The sequence below is a fragment of the Fringilla coelebs genome (genome assembly GCF_963513975.1).
Source record: "Fringilla coelebs genome assembly, chromosome: 10".
Taxonomy (NCBI): Eukaryota; Metazoa; Chordata; class Aves; order Passeriformes; family Fringillidae; genus Fringilla; species Fringilla coelebs.
This window is the reverse complement of record NC_140036.1, coordinates 5,995,774-6,012,820: the sequence shown is the minus strand read 5'-3', so window position 1 is coordinate 6,012,820 and position 17,047 is coordinate 5,995,774. Positions and strand designations below refer to the sequence as shown.

At 44.0% G+C, this 17,047-nt stretch overlaps 1 protein-coding gene across 1 annotated transcript in view; it reads left to right on the top strand.

The window, feature by feature from the left end:
• VPS8 (VPS8 subunit of CORVET complex) overlaps positions 1-17,047 on the top strand; it is a 65,933-nt gene that overhangs the window by 9,969 nt on the left and 38,917 nt on the right. The window contains exons 7-24 of the mRNA XM_084212102.1: positions 909-1,033; positions 2,470-2,556; positions 3,560-3,627; positions 4,205-4,358; positions 4,460-4,519; positions 5,314-5,421; positions 6,213-6,293; positions 7,185-7,355; positions 8,045-8,119; positions 8,591-8,626; positions 10,840-10,930; positions 11,997-12,043; positions 12,904-12,993; positions 13,390-13,436; positions 13,916-14,138; positions 14,872-14,961; positions 16,093-16,144; positions 16,400-16,442. Of these exons, the coding sequence (XP_084068228.1) occupies positions 909-1,033; positions 2,470-2,556; positions 3,560-3,627; positions 4,205-4,358; positions 4,460-4,519; positions 5,314-5,421; positions 6,213-6,293; positions 7,185-7,355; positions 8,045-8,119; positions 8,591-8,626; positions 10,840-10,930; positions 11,997-12,043; positions 12,904-12,993; positions 13,390-13,436; positions 13,916-14,138; positions 14,872-14,961; positions 16,093-16,144; positions 16,400-16,442 (1,648 nt within the window). The remainder of the gene's footprint in view (positions 1-908; positions 1,034-2,469; positions 2,557-3,559; positions 3,628-4,204; positions 4,359-4,459; positions 4,520-5,313; positions 5,422-6,212; positions 6,294-7,184; positions 7,356-8,044; positions 8,120-8,590; positions 8,627-10,839; positions 10,931-11,996; positions 12,044-12,903; positions 12,994-13,389; positions 13,437-13,915; positions 14,139-14,871; positions 14,962-16,092; positions 16,145-16,399; positions 16,443-17,047) is intronic.

Sequence of the window (17,047 nt, the reverse complement as noted above, 5' to 3'; positions counted from 1 at the left end):
ACTCCCTCACTCAAAAGCAGGACAAAAGCAGAGACAGGTGGAAAAAGCAGCTCCAGGACATTTTCTTTAGCTTTTGAGAGCAGTGCACAAAGACAGGCAGAGGGTTCTCATCCAAACTCATGAAGAGCAGCATCTTGTGAAGCACTTGTGAGTCTCTCATGGTGAGAGCCTCCAAGAGCTTGGCACACACAGAGGTGCCCGTGGTTTGTGGTGTGCAGGAGTGGACAGGTCATGGCCCTGCAGTGGTGCAGTCCCTGTGGAGGCTGTGCAAGCAGTGGCACTTCCTTTGCAGCAGTCTGTGGCTCAGGGAGGGAGTTCGTTTATAGAGTGAGAGCTGTGTGCACCAGAACTCATTGGGTGTTGTAACTGTGCAGCTTGGAGACAATAGTGCCTTTTACTTCCAGCCTTTGGCCTTTAGCAACAAACCAAGGAGTAGAATTACATAATAAGAATAAAACTATGACATAAAATTGCGCTTAACAAAAGCCTGTGTTGGGGTTTTGTAATTGATGTTCAAAGGCAGAAATACAAGGCTCAGAAGGTAGAATTAATTTTATCGTCTTCATTGCTACAATTTAAGCACTGTTGCAGAATAGTGAAAGGAAAGCTAGATATTGATTTGATTTTTCTAGTAGTTTCTTTTTCAGTATGTAATACCTCTGCATTTCCATATTTCCTGTCCCTGGTTTGTACTTCTAAAAATAATTTTTGTATTTCCCTGCAAGACAGTGTCCTACTCTTTTTGTTCTAACACGAGCTGTCATCTTGTAAACCCCTTTTTAGAAGAACTTAACTGTAAGTCTGTGAATTGTTAATGTACCCCAGGTGAATTGTATGTGTGCATTATTTCATGATGTTAATTTTAACCATTGCTCTTCCTTTATTTTTTGCCAACTGTTCTGCTCCAGATCAGAACCAGGCTCTCCGGCTGTGTCTGGGCAGCACCGCAGTTGGGGCCCAGTATGGGGCAATCTCTGCTCTCAGCATCAACAATGACTGTTCCAGGCTGCTCTGTGGCTTTGCAAAAGGACAGGTAATTCCCAAAGGATGAGCTGCTCCAGTGCTCTGTCCTGACAGTTACCTGGAGGTGCCAACAGCTCCAAGCCAAGCCCCCTCCGTCTGTAGCTGGGTGTTGGCTGGTTGGTTGCTCAGGAGCTGCACATACAGCATGGTGTGCCCAGAGCTTTTTGGGGCAGCCAATTCCTGCTGAATCAGGTTTCTGTGGAGGAAGTGAGTAATGCAGAGTATAGCAAAGGGTTCAATTAATTGTAACATAATTCCTGTTAAACTGAAATGTGCAATGGCTCACTGGGTCAAGCAGTTTAGTCTCTCTAGGTCACTCTGTGGTCTGTGCATGGTAATTAAAGGTGCTTTTTACTGTGGTGATGACTTGAAATTCTTGAAACTCATATGTAACCCCAAAATGAATTTTTGCTAAAACCTTACTTGTATGACATAAGTAGCGTAGCTTTTGAAGGGAAAAGGGGCTGAGTCTCTTGCAGTTTTATGCCCTTCCTCAGAACCAAAGGAGGGAAAGCAATTTCTGAACAGAAGTAACAAGACTAAACCAAAATAGGTAGACATCACCTTGGTAACATTTAGAGGAGTACAAAGAAGGCTACTTTTTCTTTTTGCATTCATTTCCCTTTGCTTTCACCTTCACAGTAGATAAAACACACCCTTGTGCCTATGGTAGGACTAAATGGTAGCTTGCTACAGGCCATGTGGAAATACTTAATCCATGCAGGACAGCTGCCAGCTTTAAATGATGCTCAGATAAAACATTTTGGAACAACAGCTATGAAACATATGGTCTAGAAGCATTGATAGATGATTTATAGGATCACATAAAGTACTGTTTCCCTTAAAGTTTTATTCAGATTGTACTTTCAGCTCTTCCAGACAGTTATGCAGTGAGCAGTTTGGGACTACCTGCTTCTTAGCTGAGAAATTGCTTGAATTAATATTAAGTACAAGCCAAGGTCTCTTCTCCTACCTGCCATGTCATGTTGAGCAAGCCCAGGAGGAGAGGAGGAACAAGGTTCATGGTAGCCATGGAGATGCTTGAGGTTTGCTCAGGGGTGTTAGCAGAGATTTTTCACCTGTTCACTGGCTCTGAGACAGAGAAATGCATTTGACTTGTTGGATGGTAACAAAGTTATCTCACACTCTTCCTCAGTTCACAGCTATCTGCCTGATAAAAACATGAAAGATTGGGCAGGTGGGGAGAGCTGGCCAAAAGGATATGATTAAGAGTTTAGAGCACATGGTGTCAGCTCTAAGCAGACAAGTGAACTGCTTGGAGAAACAGGACAGGAACAGATTTCAGGTCACTTTTCTTTTATATGAAACCCCTGCTAACCCAGGGTGATAATGTCAGTATAGGAATTTGTTGCTGTACTGTAATGCACGAGGTGATGGAGAGAACCCCTTGACAGTGAATGTGTGCTGAGCCAAATCTGCTTGCAGATCACCATGTGGGATCTGGCCAGTGGGAAGCTGCTGCGATCAATAACAGATGCCCACCCTCCAGGAACAGCCATTTTGCACATCAAGGTAATAAGCACTAAATGTACTGCTTTTATCCCAGTTTTGCTCAGTCAGATGTGGTGACTTTCCTTGTGCAGTACTTTTAGATTTAACATGAGAGCAGCTGCCTATGGCAGTGGTATCCAGAGATGAGAAAAATGAGCAGAAATTCTGTTTTAAAATGAAACTGTGTATACTGACATAACAGTTTTGGCTGTGAGTTGTACTGTAACAAACAACAGTTGTTGTCTGTTATAACTCCTCTCTCCAATGCCAAAATGTATGAAGAATTAGTTGTTAGAACACATTTCTATAAAACATGCAGTGTTTTGACCTGAATACATGACTTGTCAATTTTCAACTTAAAAGAATCTGAACTGTAGAAAGTAGCTTCTGTAAGCAGTTTTTCAAATAGCTTGTTGGGAATGCTTAGGGTTGAAAGAGAAATAATCTGTGGCTTCTTGTTCAGCTTAGTGTTATTGTCATACACAGAAAATCATATCTGAGTTTGTGCCTGGCTTTGTTTTTTCATAGCCTCAGATGTTTGTGGGCTTACAGATTCTGGATATAAACACCTCCAGAAGTGTCCCAGTGGAGACTGATCCTCTATTGTCTGAATTACTTGGAAGTTCATTACATTTGAAGTTCTGGCTGTTTCTGATTTGGGTCTGTCTGTAACTGCAGCCCATCCACCAGCTCTGGCCTCAACCCATAGGCTGGCGGCTGAGAGCCCTTCTAGAGGCAGCTCAGGTTTTGGTGTGCTGCAGTTCTGAGATGCAGCATAAAGTAGTGGGGCTTTGGTACCAAAAACTGTCAACAGGGCTTGCTGGGGAAATGAAGGTGGAACACAAACCTTGCTTTTCTTGCACGTCATAAAAAAACCCCAGTAACTGTCTGAACTTGGTACGTGTCTTTCTGTAGGTGCACTGCTTGTACTCTATGTGTTGTTAGTGCTGCCATAGCTTGTGTTTTTATATCCATTTGTTGTAGTTTATTTCTTAGGGCCATTTTAATCTCATTTTCTGCTCAGTTTACAGATGATCCAACACTCGCAATTTGCAATGACAGCGGAGGCTCCGTGTTTGAACTGTCATTTAAGTAAGACAATAACTCTCTCCAGAGAAAGTACGAGAAACCAATTCTGGGTCATGGTTTCTAAAACCCAAGGAGAAAAAAACCCATTGAGACCAATGAAGTTACTGCCTGAATGTTGAAGGTGTAATTTAGGGCTGCAGTGTAATTTCTCAGCTAAAGCAAGATGCTGTGTGGCAATAGCCAAAGGGTAGCCTTAGTTGTTAAGGTGTCACTGTATTGTCCAGAATTTGACACTCCATGTGGGCTCTTGGTGGCTGTCACAAAAGTGCTGCCTCTTGTTGTGTCTTGGCTCATTAGTGAGAGCTGTTCTGCAGTAGCTCTTGGCCTCTTCAAGAGGAGGGATGACAAGGAGGAAGGATTGACGGTTAATCTGATAAAGTCCAGGAATTTCCTAAACCTTATTCTCAGATAAAATCTTAAGGAATTCTTGCCTGTATCTGAGCAGCTGTATGGGTTTGCCTCCAGTTTCATGTCAGAAGTGATCTCTGGAGCTGTGCAAGTGATTTTTAGAGGGAGTGTTTATGAAGGATCACTCCTGAGATTGTTGGGCTGCCACCAAGCTGATCTGTGCTCTTTGCAGGAGGGTTATGGGAGTGAGGACGTGCGAGTCTCGGTGTCTCTTCAGTGGCTCCAAGGGGGAAGTTTGCTGTATTGAGCCATTACATGCAAAGGTTGATTTGAGAGACCATCCTATCACCCAATATTCACTGCTGGCCATGGCCTCCCTCACCAAGGTAACTTGCTGCTTGTGGGAGGCTAGATGTGAGAGATCACAAAGGAGAAGCTCTCTGTTGCATACTCAGACATTTTATTTTGCCTTCTTGCTTCCTTGAAGATCCTGGTTATTGGCCTGAAGCCATCTCTGAAAGTGTGGATGACCTTTCCCTATGGCCGTGTGAGTAATAAAGCCAAACAGGTGCTCTTTGGGTTCTGTACAAATGTTTTCTTGGAGGGAAGGAGATGAGATCAGGAGCAGGTGTTGCTGCCTTCCACAGCACTGTGGAATTGCAGTGATAATCTGGGAGTCTGATGTGTGGAGGTTGTGGCAGAGAGGAGGTGAGAAGGCTGCTTCCAGCTGTACCTCTGTGGAGATGCTGATTTTCTCAAATAAGCAGGAGGGAGTCCCTCAGTTTCTTGTCTTTCCTGCTGCAGTGTGTATGCATCCACAGATGAAATGTTGACCTGATTATGGCTACAATCACCTAGGACTGGGGCCACTGTTTTATATTAGAACCATACAACAGGCCCCTTAATTACAGGGACAGGAACCAAGAGGAATTTGAGCATTAAGCAGTCTTCTAAACTCTTGATTATTCACTTTCACTGGTGAATGGCCTAATTCCTCTTGTAAAAGCAGCTGGAGGCAGATGTGGGATGGGTTATGCTAGGAGAATGGAGACAAGGGGGATATCAAGCTGCAGCTTGTTTTATTCCATGTATCCATGTGGAATTGGATCTACCCTGGGCAGCTCAGACACCAGTGGTATTCTGTCTGGGTGTCCACTTTGGCAAGGGCTCCCAAGTATGTGGCTGGACCAAAGAGCACAAACTGTTGTCAGGATTTTGCTTTGCAGCCCCTGTGTGTACCAGGCACAGGCAGAAGTGAGAAGCAGTTGATGAGCCACATGTCCTGGAGCTGAGGGTCTGCCTGGTATGCCTTAACCACTGGCTGTACTTTGTGTGTGACAGATGGACCCTTCGAGTGTCCCTCTGCTGGCGTGGCACTTTGTGGCTGTGCAGAACTCGGTGAACCCCATGCTTGCCTTCTGTCGAGGAGATGTCGTGTACTTCCTTCTGGTGAGCCTGGGCTCTTCTGTGCTGCTTTCAGGTGGTCACATCTCATCCACACAGTCAGGGATTGAGCCTCTATCTCAGTGACAGTATGATAGCTGAGCATGCTGGGAACAGCTGCAGCTTCCCAGTGGCTTGGGAAAACCAGCCTGGTGGTCACTGCTCTTCAGCTGCAGTGGTGCCTTTGCCTGGAGGCATGGGATATACCTGTTCCAGAAGTACTGACTTGCTCTGTGCTTCTACTGGAGATATAAGTGTGTGGATTGTTTTCCAGGAGAGCACGTGAATTTGAGACACCATCTTAGTTTTTTGCTTTAAAATATGAGTCTGGAAAAAAACTGTGTAAAACACTAAGAAAAGATCTTTCAGTCCTGTTGATGTGTAACTTGAAGGCATGGTGCTCATGCTGTTTAGATCTGCAGCAGTTACACATGCAGATATGGTTGTTTGGAGACAATTTCATGCTGATTTCAGTATGAGAGCAATACCTAGGCTTCTGAAAATCTGGCATTTTGGCTTTGGGGTGCCAAGTTTGTTTTCCAACTCTGCTATCATCTTGGACCTTAAGCTTTGTTTAAGCACCCAGATGTGCTGTCTGGATTGAATCCTCTTTCTCCTCTCATCTCCCCTGGTAAAACTGGGGAGAAAGAAACAGGTGCATGTTTTCTTGCTGAGATACTTCTATGGGGGGAGCTCATGTTGATTTCTGGAGTCAGTGTGGTGCCCTGTGGGAACTGAGAGGCTGAGCTGAAGGAAGTCTTTGAGTCTAAGTCAGCCTTGTTTCATGTCTCTTTTAGGTCAAGAGGGATGATAGTGGAGCAATACATGTCACAAAGCAGAGGCAGCTTCATCTGCACTATGATCTCATCAACTTTACTGTAAGTCTCAGTACTGCAGAGTGGTTAAATTTTTTTTGCACTAGTTTTCTTGTAAATGTATCTCAGTAGCCCTTAGTTCTGTGCTCTTGGCTGTGTTTATCTGGTGATAACTAACTGGAAATGTCCTTATACTTGGGACTCTGGAAAACCAGCACAGTGTGGTAACCACCTGTGAACAGTGGTGTAGTTGTCTTGGCTTTTACACCTCTGGATAGAAAGTGTGCTGGAGCATAAACTGTGTGCCAAGAGGACAAGAGCTCTGGTGGATTGCCATCTGTCTGCAGCTGTTTTCTGTGAAGATTCCGTGTAATTTCTCTGCAGAAGGACCCTCATTATCTCTGCCTTTGAAGTTATGCTTGAGGGCAGTTGTGAAGTGGCCATGTGTGGTGGTGTTCACAGGGGTCCCAGGACAAAGGGAGGGACGAGAATCATGACTTCATGTTTCAGAAGGCTGATTTATTATTTTATGATATGTATTATATTAAAACTATACTAAAAAAATAGAAGAAGAAGAATCAGAAGGCTAGCAAGGAAAAGAAGGAATGGAATGATAATAAAATCTTGTGACTGACCAGAGTCCGAGACAGCTGGACTGTGGCCGTTTAATTAAAAACAACCACATGAGACCAATCAAAGATGCACCTGTTGCATTCCACAGCATCAGATAATTATTTTTTGCATTTTGTTTCTGATGCCTCTCAGCTTCTCAGGAGAAAAAATCCTAATGAAAGGATTTTTCATAAAATGTGTCGGTGACAGCCATGTGCAGTAACAAAGCTACTGGCTGTCCCAGAATTCCCAGTAGGGGTACTCAGGGATTTGGCCAGAGCTTGTTTCCTTGGCTGTAATGGAGAATGCATTGCTGAAATGTGGAATTTGGTGCTTTTGCAGTGGATCAACTCACGGACAGCGGTGCTGCTGGACAGTGTGGAGAAGCTGCACGTCATAGACCGTCAGACTCAGGAGGAGCTGGAGACCATTGAGATCTCAGAGGTTCAGCTGGTCTACAACAGCAGCCACTTCAAGTCTCTGGCCACAGGGGGCAATGTCAGCGAGGCCTTGGTAGGCACTGGGGGCCTCGTTGTGTTTGCAGCTGTGTTTGATGTAGGCTCTAAGTGAAAGCCTGGAGGGAAAAAGCCTTTTGGGAGCATCTCAGAAGTCACACATGATGGTGAGGTGGGCAGCTAACAGACAGCTTATGTTTCCTTTGGTGCATTGAAGGTTGTAGGAAGTGCTCCTCCTTTACCAAGATTTGGAATACTCTGTCTAGGATAAAAGCTGATGTGCTTTATTCTTTAAGAGGATTTTCTACTTCATACACCACAGACTGGAGCGCTGGTTACTGGCAGTCAAGCTGCTGTTGTAGCAGGTCCCACTTCAGCAGTTGTCTTCACATCTGTGTGCCCTACACATTTGCTCTTGAGGAAGATAGGTGAAGAAGCAGATGGCAAGGGAAGGGCCCCCATTACTTTTTTGGCACCTGAGGGTAGAGTCAGAGCCCTACTTCATCATTTTTGGGTAGCTAGAGCTCAGCAGCACTTGAAGCTGAGTTCACAAGCAGGAGGGAGTAACAGCAGAGCTCTTTGACTTGCTACTGCCCAGCAATCTGTGGTGTTCTTTCTCCACCCTCATTTTGATTTCTGCATTGCAAAGGATCTTGGAAGTGTATTTATGTTGTTTGGGAAATTAAAAAAAAAAAAAACAAAACATCAAAATGCAGTTTTACTTGCATGTGATTTTTCTCCTTGTAGGCACTGGTTGGAGAGAAAGCGTGTTACCAGTCCATCAGCAGCTGTGGTGGTCAGGTCTTTTACCTTGGAACTAAGGTAAGTGTGGGGAATTTTTCAATAAAAATACAGGGCATTCAGTATTGATGGTAGCTCTTCTAGAAAAGGGCAATTTGCTTTCTGTGGAGATGTGTTTTGGGAAAAGGTTCTTTGTGCACTTATGTTGTGGGGTGAAGGAAATGTGCAGTAGTTTGGTCTTAGCCGGGGTATGGGCTGAGTGAGACATTGTCATAGTTTCACAATATCCTGATTCATTCTGCTCCAGGGTAATCTTAGCCTTACTTTACTGAGATGTCCTCTGCCCTAAGCTTCTCTGTCTCTGTTGTAAATGTGCTAGGGAATAAGCAGAAGAAAATAAGGCAGCAACTAAAATTGGCTCCAATTTGTACTGCTTGAGGGATGCTTTTTTTAGTCATCTGTACTGGCATGCTGTGGTGGGTATGTGGGGTACTACAGGCTGCATGAGCAACTGCCAGTAAATAACTTTCAATTTATTTTTTTCTTTCCTAGTCTGTTCATGTCATGACATTGAGAAGCTGGAGAGAGGTATGTTGAGAGGGAGACTCTACAGCTTAGGCTTGAGTTGCTTAAATCTAACTTAAAGGAGGGAGGGAACACTTGTGAAGCATTTTCTGGGCTCTGTGTTCAGGATTCCTGATTGCTACACAGAGCCAGTGCTGTGGATACACTGATTTTCATGGGGACACTGGGACTCCTGCTTGCCTAAATTCCCAGGCTGAATGCAGACCCTGTTCTCCCAGACAAGGCATCATGCCTTGCTGTGTCAGCTTTTGTGCAGTGCTTGACTTACCTGAGTGTGTGAGGAAGCCTTCCACAAGCCGTGTGCAAGCTTGTGTCTGCCACACAAACATCCAGGAGTGAAAGAGAACCTGCTTCACTGGAGTTTGTCTCCATTATAAGCTGCATTATAAGATCCATCAAAGACTACCTAGAAAGTCCATAGGATTTTAGGTCCTTGTTTGTTGAAGATATGTTTTGGAACATCATTTCTCTGACAACTGAAACCCCATCAATGCCCACACTAAGGTTCTTAGTGATCTCTTTAGATCTGTTCCTGTGTTGTACTTTTCACTTGACTCAAACAGCTGTTTTCCTTCCTGCATCACCACTTTGCAGTATGTTTATTCAGTGTGTGCATGTTTTCTCTCAGGCTTTGTTTTGCAAGGCTAAGCAGGGCTCTTTCAGCTCTCTCTTGAGATTACTTTCCATTCCTTTCTTTATTTGTAGTTCCTGTTCTCTGTGTGTTCTGTGTGCTCAGTATCTTGGGCATGGGCAAACAGTTTGCCACATATTGCTCTGGGTAAGGTCTTACAAGTGCAATGTACAGTGTCACCCCTTCTTCACAGTCTCTGCTAGATGTGTCAGTTCTTATGCATCCTTGGATCTCATTTTTTTGTTCCTTTGGCTATGTGATGTCAGTGACTTGGGCACTCTGGGGATTCACTGCTGCCCCATAGCCAAACTGATTTCTGCTGGAAGGTGCTTATACTGTTGGGTAGCATTATTTTTCTGTTACCAGCTTCAGGGGCACATCTCTCATGTCTTTCTGTTCTTCTGTCTCACCTCACATGCTCCCAACTGGTCATCAGCAAACTTTAGTAGTAAATTCAGCTTATGCCTACATGTAGAAGGCTTCAGGCCTATATGTAGAAGGCTTCAGTAAATCAAGAATCAGCTTCTAGACTGATTCCCAAGGAGATCTGGTTGCCATTTCTTTGCAATCTCATGTTTCTCCTTTAAGCAGTGACCGTCACCACTTTTCCTCTTGCTTTGGTTGCTTTAGGGCAGTTGTCCTCATCTGTGGTTATAAACTCCTTCATGTGACATTGTATCAGGACCTTGAATAGGATATGAACAGTTGAGCTCTGTTGAGGTTTTAGTTACCATGGCTGCTTCCCTCTGCTAGTTTTGTCTCCTCCCATTCACTACTGAATTTGGTTTAGTAAGCTGGAATGAAGAATCTTGTTCTGATCCATGATTTCAGGTACAGATTTTCCTGGAACTCCAAAGTCAAACACAGTTTGTTCTCTGAGACAGCCCCTTTCTAAACTGCTGTAAGGTTTCTGCTGTGTTGCAGTTGTGCCCCTATCACAGGAGACTTAACTGAGTTTGAATTGAGTGTGTGGTGATTAGGGTGAAGCTGAGAGTCAATCCTTGCTGCAGGACAGGATGCTGGGCTGAGACCTGGAATTTTTCTTCTCTCCAACAGTTCTTTGACACTGACCTATCATACCAAGGCTAGTGGTGCTCAACCTGGGGTGTTAATGGTTCCATAAAGCAGAAAAAACTTGTGATCTTCTTCAGTCCTTGCTGACTGTGAGCTCAGGAGAAAATAGGGGGTAAGATGAGTACCTGCTTTGTTGAAAGCATGACAGAGTTGTTCACTCCGAGCTGTTGTGCTTCAAGTGACGAGGCAAGGATGGGGAATGGAAAATTTTTATCCTTTGTTTATCAGACAGTAATGCTGGGGGTCTTCATCCATCAAGCACCTGGCTTAAAATGTCCCCCCATAGGGACTTAATGTACTGGGGCCTGACATTTCTTAGTCCAGCAGAAAATGTCCATTTGAGAGAATCTCGTTGAGATCTTCTCCTTTACTGCAGTGTGGTGAGAGCTTCTGAGGTGTTGTGTTGCCTTGCTGTCAGGAACCATGACCCACTACTGGGAAATGCCAGTCTTAAAGGGGAGGGAATCATCTTTTCTGTAGCTCTGAGGTCCAGTATTCCTTGTTGTTTTAGAGAGTTGACCACCTGCTGAAACAAGAACGTCTCACAGATGCCCTGGCTCTTGCTTGGTCCTTTTATGAAGGTAAAGCAAAGGCTGTTGTAGGTAAGTTTGGACTTGTTTGCTTCTAACTGATACCTCTGGGGATGGTTTTAAATATCTGCACATCCAAGAATCACTTTTTTAGGGGAAGAAAACAGATTTGAATTGAATTAAGAAGAGAAAATAAGATGTATTGCTTTGAGTTTGGTAGAAGCAACCTGTATATGGAGTAGTTTGATTTTTTTTTTTTAAAACTGTAGTCCCTTTAGCAACTCAAATAAAAATCAGGCTTGATCTGTGTGTGACTCCATGCTGTTGTCACTTTGCCATGAAGGAGGTAAATCCAGATGTTGAATATCCAACCTGCTAAAATATTCCTAAGGCCATGCATGACCTGTAGGTATCTTCCAGTGTGATTTTCTGTCAGCTCTGCCAAGCAGGTGCTTTGATCCAGGTCTCTCCCCTGACTCTACAAGGAACTGAAAGAATCATGCTGGCTTTTGGCACCGCATTTCCTACAAAGGGGTTGCTTGAGGAGTATGTTAATTATGCCAGAAGCTGCCACTTGTGTGGTCAGATTTGTGCTGGACACATTGATTTTACAGCAGATAACTTCTGATGGCTCTGACAGTGGGATGCAAGTTCCCAGGACAGGATCCTGCTGTGAAATTGCTGGTATATGAAGATGTGTTTTGTTTTAGTGCATGAATATAGCACAATAAGGTAGATTGTAATTCTTTGAATAATTAAAAATTGTCTTTCTGAGTTGGCATTTATATTTTCCCCTTTTAGTGCACTTTATTCAGCTTATTTGCATCAAGACCTCCTCCAGCAATTACCCTCATGTACAGTCTTTGACAGCTCTCCATTAATTGTTCTCTCAGTATTAAACAGCACTCAGAACTGTTCTTGCCATTCCTGTGCTGGAACAGTCTTTAAGTGAGGAGAACAAACCTTTTGGAAGAAGAGGGGGCTAAAAATAGAACACAAAACTGTGTATTTACATATCCTGACCTCTACATCTCAAGGGTAGTTGTGTTAGCATCTGAACTGTGGAGTTTTTTTATTTCTGCTGGTAGCTTAGATGAGAAAAGCTTTGGTTTTCACCTCATTCCCTCATTTTTTCTAGGCTTGACTGGGGACACGAGCAAGAGGAAAGCAGTCATTGCTGACAGAGTGAGTTCCTGAGCTCTTGCCAACTGGATTTTCATGTGTGCTGGTGTGATACTGTGTTCCTGAAAGGAACAGTTTCTGTCCTCCATGAGTTAATCCAGCTAACTCTAGAACATGTACATTCCTCTCTTGCTAAAACTAGGAGCAGAATTTTAGAAAAAACTTGGAAATACCATTTGGGTGGAGGTGGGGATAAAATCTGCAGCATTAGCAATCCAAAAGGAGACATTATTGTCCAGGCCTGGAGCTCTCTGGTCCCCTCCCAGTGAAGAGAAACCTTTTGTGTAGGTAACTCTGGAGTTCCCTGACCTTTGTTTGGCACATGTCCATCAGTATGTGACTTGCTGACTCTGAGAACGGGAACTGTGCTCTCTGTTTGTGGACATGGAATCAACTCTTCAACTGATCTGCTTCAGTTTTTACAGGAACTTGCTTCTGGGAGGGGTGTGTTTAAAGTACACACTTACTGCAATAATTATGTAGCTGTGCTGTGTTGTATTTGCAGGTAGCTATGTTTTGCTGTGTAAGCAAAACATACTTAAGCTTTGGGTAAAGTCATGACCCAGATGAGCCTAGTGCTTCAGGATGTGCTCACCAGCCTGAGAACTGGCTGTTGGACTGGCTGCCCAGCTCTGTGGTCATTTAAAGTCAGTGTGGGCCTTCAGTATTCCTCTGGGCACTTCTGTGCCATTGTCACACCACTGTCTCTTGGCAGCCCTCTTCTTCCTGCCCACAGCACTTCATACCCAAAATTGGAGAGCAGATCTTACAGTGTTGCCAACCTCCAAGCCAGTCTGAAATGTGCCACCAAGCAAGGCGTCAGTATAGGATTTGAATGAGTTTTCTTATTTGTTGTAATTCAGATGGTAGAAATCCTTCTCCATTACACTGATCGGACTCTGAAGAAATGCCCTGACCAAGGGAAAATCCAGGTTATGGAGCAGCACTTTCAGGTATGGTGCTCCAGAGGACTCTTGTAGAAATCCTTTAGCTTTTTTAATTAACTTTGTTTCAAGCATTACCTGTCTGTTTTTGAAAAAAACTTGCTGTGGCTCGGCTCAGCTCAGCTCTCACCTGTTGTGTGCACTCACAAAATCAGGACGTGGGTATAGTGGGTGGCAGAGCAGAACCCGTGTGCTCTCTGTGCTCTGCAGGAGTGTCAGCAGAGCTTTTTTTCCATATGCATCAGCATATGGGAAACCTGTAACTGTGCCAGCCACCAGCTGAGTCAGATACCTCATTGTTTCTGCTCTGTGTTGGCCAGGCTGCATTTCATGCTTTGCAGGATGTGCTGCTTGGCAGGATTTTTGCCAGGCAGTCCCTACAACTTTGTTGTGTTTGTTCCCCAGGATGTGGTGCCTGTCATTGTGGATTACTGTCTCCTGCTGCAACGCATGTAAGTCTGGCCTTGCAGGCCTGTCCCCAGGGCACACCCCAGGTAGCCCCCATGCTGTTTCCTGTGACGCCACATGGTGTAGAGGAATTGCATCACATCATTCCATGGCACTTGTCACTTCACAGTTCAGAGGAGTGCCTAAAAACCAGTACTGAAGTCAGGAACCCACTGCTCACACAAAACCATCTCTTAAATTTTTGTTGATGTGTTGGGGAAGAAAAGTTGCTTTGAACCAAGAACCTGCCTTGATAGATTTTTGTCATCATCGCTTCCCTTCTAGCAGCAGTTTTTTTGCTGCAACATCCATAGCTGATTTATGCTGTGTAAACTTGCCCCAGTACAGGAGCTGAACAGGGCATTCAGTTCCTGAGCCTGGGAAATACAGAGAAAATGGAGTTTACCTACTTTCCAAGGGCTCCCAATTAAGCAAAGAGATTGTCATAAAATTATTTGATAACTAAACTTCTCCTTCCTCTTAGGGATCTATTATTTAACCAGATATATGACAAGATGAGTGAGAATTCTGTAGCCAAAGGCATCTTTCTGGAGTGCTTGGAGCCATATATCTTGAGTGATAAGCTGATGGGAATTACAGCTCAAGTGATGAAAGACTTGCTGCTTCACTTCCAAGACAAGAACAGGTTGGAAAACTTGGAAGCCTGCATTGTGCATATGGATATCACCAGTTTAGACATCCAGCAGGTGAGTGGTTGTGTTGCATACTGTATTGAGCTCCTCTGAATAAATCAGCAGTTAGAACATCTTGGGCTTCTAAGTGTAGCATGGCATGTGGGGTTTTCCTCTGTCCCTGGGATCAAATTCAGGGAGTTGGGAATTGTACAGTGTTTTGTTCCCCCACTTTTTGTTCTGGCCTAGGTTAATTTATCAGCAGCTCAATGTGTTGGAAAATCCTTCAGAGTTATCCCCAGTCACTCTTTCCCATTAGGAGTACCTTACCTGACATCAAAGGCTGCAGGAGCACAGAAGGCTGGAGTTGTGTTTGTCAGCTTGGGTACTTGCTTTTGCGCAACGGTTAGTGGAGCAGGGAGGTGTTCCTGCTCAGCAGTCCTGTTTTCTGATGCCATGGCTTTCTATTTCAAGGGTGAAGCTGCTTGGAAACTTGATGTTATGATTCACTAACCCACCCAAACTACTGCAAGCAAGGTTTTTGAAGAACTGGATTTATAGAATTTATTCTTTAACCTCATATGAGTGTTAGACTCTAGACAGTTAGATTCCATGCTTGCCATGTGAGCAATAAGTTGAACACTCCTTTGGGGGGGTTGGGGTTTTCAGAGAGACTGAAAGTGGAAATTCTGATTCTGCCTTAAGTTGTACTCTTGGATGATGGAAGTGCAAGAACAGGTCCTGGGGAATGAGAAAGCTGTGAGCTAGGAGCAGCTGTGTAGCTGCCCTGTGCTTTGGTGCCTTGCAGGTGGTTCTGCTGTGCTGGGAGAACCGCCTGTACGATGCCATGATCTACGTCTACAACAGCGGGATGAACGACTTCATCAGTCCCATGGAGGTAGGAGAGCTGCTCCTGCAGGAGGGGTTACTGGGGTGTTCTGCACACATTCTTCCTGAGAAACAGCATTTCAAACCCAAAGCCTTATTTTATTCCCTGTATTCTGCCTTCTTGCTCATTTCCATTTCAAGGGGGAAATCATGTGTGATATGTGCAGTTTATTTCATTGGATGCAGTATAGGAGAGAAGTGATATGTAATTACTGTGCTTTAGAACACCAAATTCCCTGCTGAGGCAGAAACCTTCTGCAGAATTAGGGCAGGAAATATAGTCATGTTAATAAAATAAAAAGGAAAGGCAGCAGAAGATAATAACATGACTATTTAAGGAGGCTGCATGTACACAATTCATAAAAAGGCCAGAAACAACCCTTGCTTGAGGCAGGCCTTGTTCTGAGCACTTGGAAGAGATCTCTCAACAGGAAGCACAGGACTCACTGTAAGGCTCTCTGAAGGCCCTGTTGATTCTGCTGGTTATTCTGGAGATGTGCCAGTAGCTCTATAACCCCAATGTGCTTCACCATGGAATCACTGCTGGTGTTTTCTCAGTAGTGCTGAAACAGAGAGCTGGGACCATTAGAATGGGAAAGTCTTCACCTGTCTAAGTTTTAGCAGCTGCAATCTGATTTGATTTTTCTAAGGAAGGAGGCTCTTTAGGTGGTCATAATTTTAAAAAAAGACTTCTGAAGACTGAGTAGTAGCTGTCTGAGTACAAATATCTTTGCTTTCTAGAGACAAATGCTTAGACAAATCCTCATTCTACATGCCCAAACTAGGCTCTGGTGACACTGCTCAGTGGTGGAAGTGTCTGTTCCAGGATATACAGGAACAGGATGTGGGGCTGGTGGGTTATGCTCTGACTGACCTCTGGGACTGCTGAACATTGCTTTGTTTTAGTGTGGCCTATGCTTAGGGTTAGAGATAATGGAATGAAAGATGTTTTTCCATAAAATCAGCTGTAAAAAGCATCTTTTGCCATGTCTTGGGAGTCCTCTGTGCCTGTTAATTAGAAGACACGGTGATAAAGAGTTTCTGTGGAAAGACACCCCACTGATCTCTGCTTTGAAACCACACAGGTTCTTTGCTTTGAGCTTTTCCAGTTGCTTGAGCACTGCCTTTTTTCTTGTTACAGAAGCTGTTCAAAGTCATTGCTCCTCCACTGAATGCTGGAAAGTCTCTCACAGGTACAGAATGCTTTCCCTTTTAAGGTTTCTACTTTTGATACTTGATGTTTTGAATATCCCTAGTCAATTGCAATGAAGAGATGCAAAAGGGAATGCATACCCAATATAAGGGTCTTGGAGAGCAGAAGGGTGTTCTAGTACTGTTTGTAAAGCTGCTCTACTTGGTATGATAAACTCTGTTTTTGTGGGAGAAGAACTGCATCTCTGTCTCTTGTCTTGGTGTAGAAAGGGTGACAAATAATTTTTGTTTTGTAGATGAGCAGGTGGTGATGGGCAACAAACTGCTTGTGTATATAAGGTAAGGTCCTTCAGAAAGTATGAGGTGTTGTCTAGTGGTGGCACCAGATTTTAAACTTGCTGTAGTTGCAGAACCTTACTGGGAACTTCAGGTTCTGAGAGATTAGCAGTGGGTACTCACTACAGCTCACTTAAATTTAAAATCCCTTTCTGTTGCATGTGGTGTGCATGAATAGGAGGGATCAAGTTGGAGGCATAGAGCCCAAGTTACTGCTGATGCACATTTTTAATTTCACTATTTGGTTTGGTTTTGTGTGAGACCCAGAGCTCCTTGACCAGGGGCTCAGTAGCCTCATGTTTTGCAGGAGGCCATGTTCTGCCTTGCCTTTTGGGATAGCTCAGCTGTTCCTTGCTGGGTTCCCTGTCATTTGCAGGAGCTTGGACAGGAGGGATTTATTAGTGAATCCCCTTTCTGGAGTCTGTGCAAGATTATGAAGTTACCTTCTGCATTACTCCAGCTGCCTAAAATTGAAAATTTTGCAGGAGATACTGAGTTTTCCCATTATTTTCCTGCTGTGGAATGACTGCAAATTCAGGCAGTGCATTGGCTCAGTGTGTATTTACAGCAGTACTGCCTGGGATGCTTCTTGCTTTCACGATTTACAA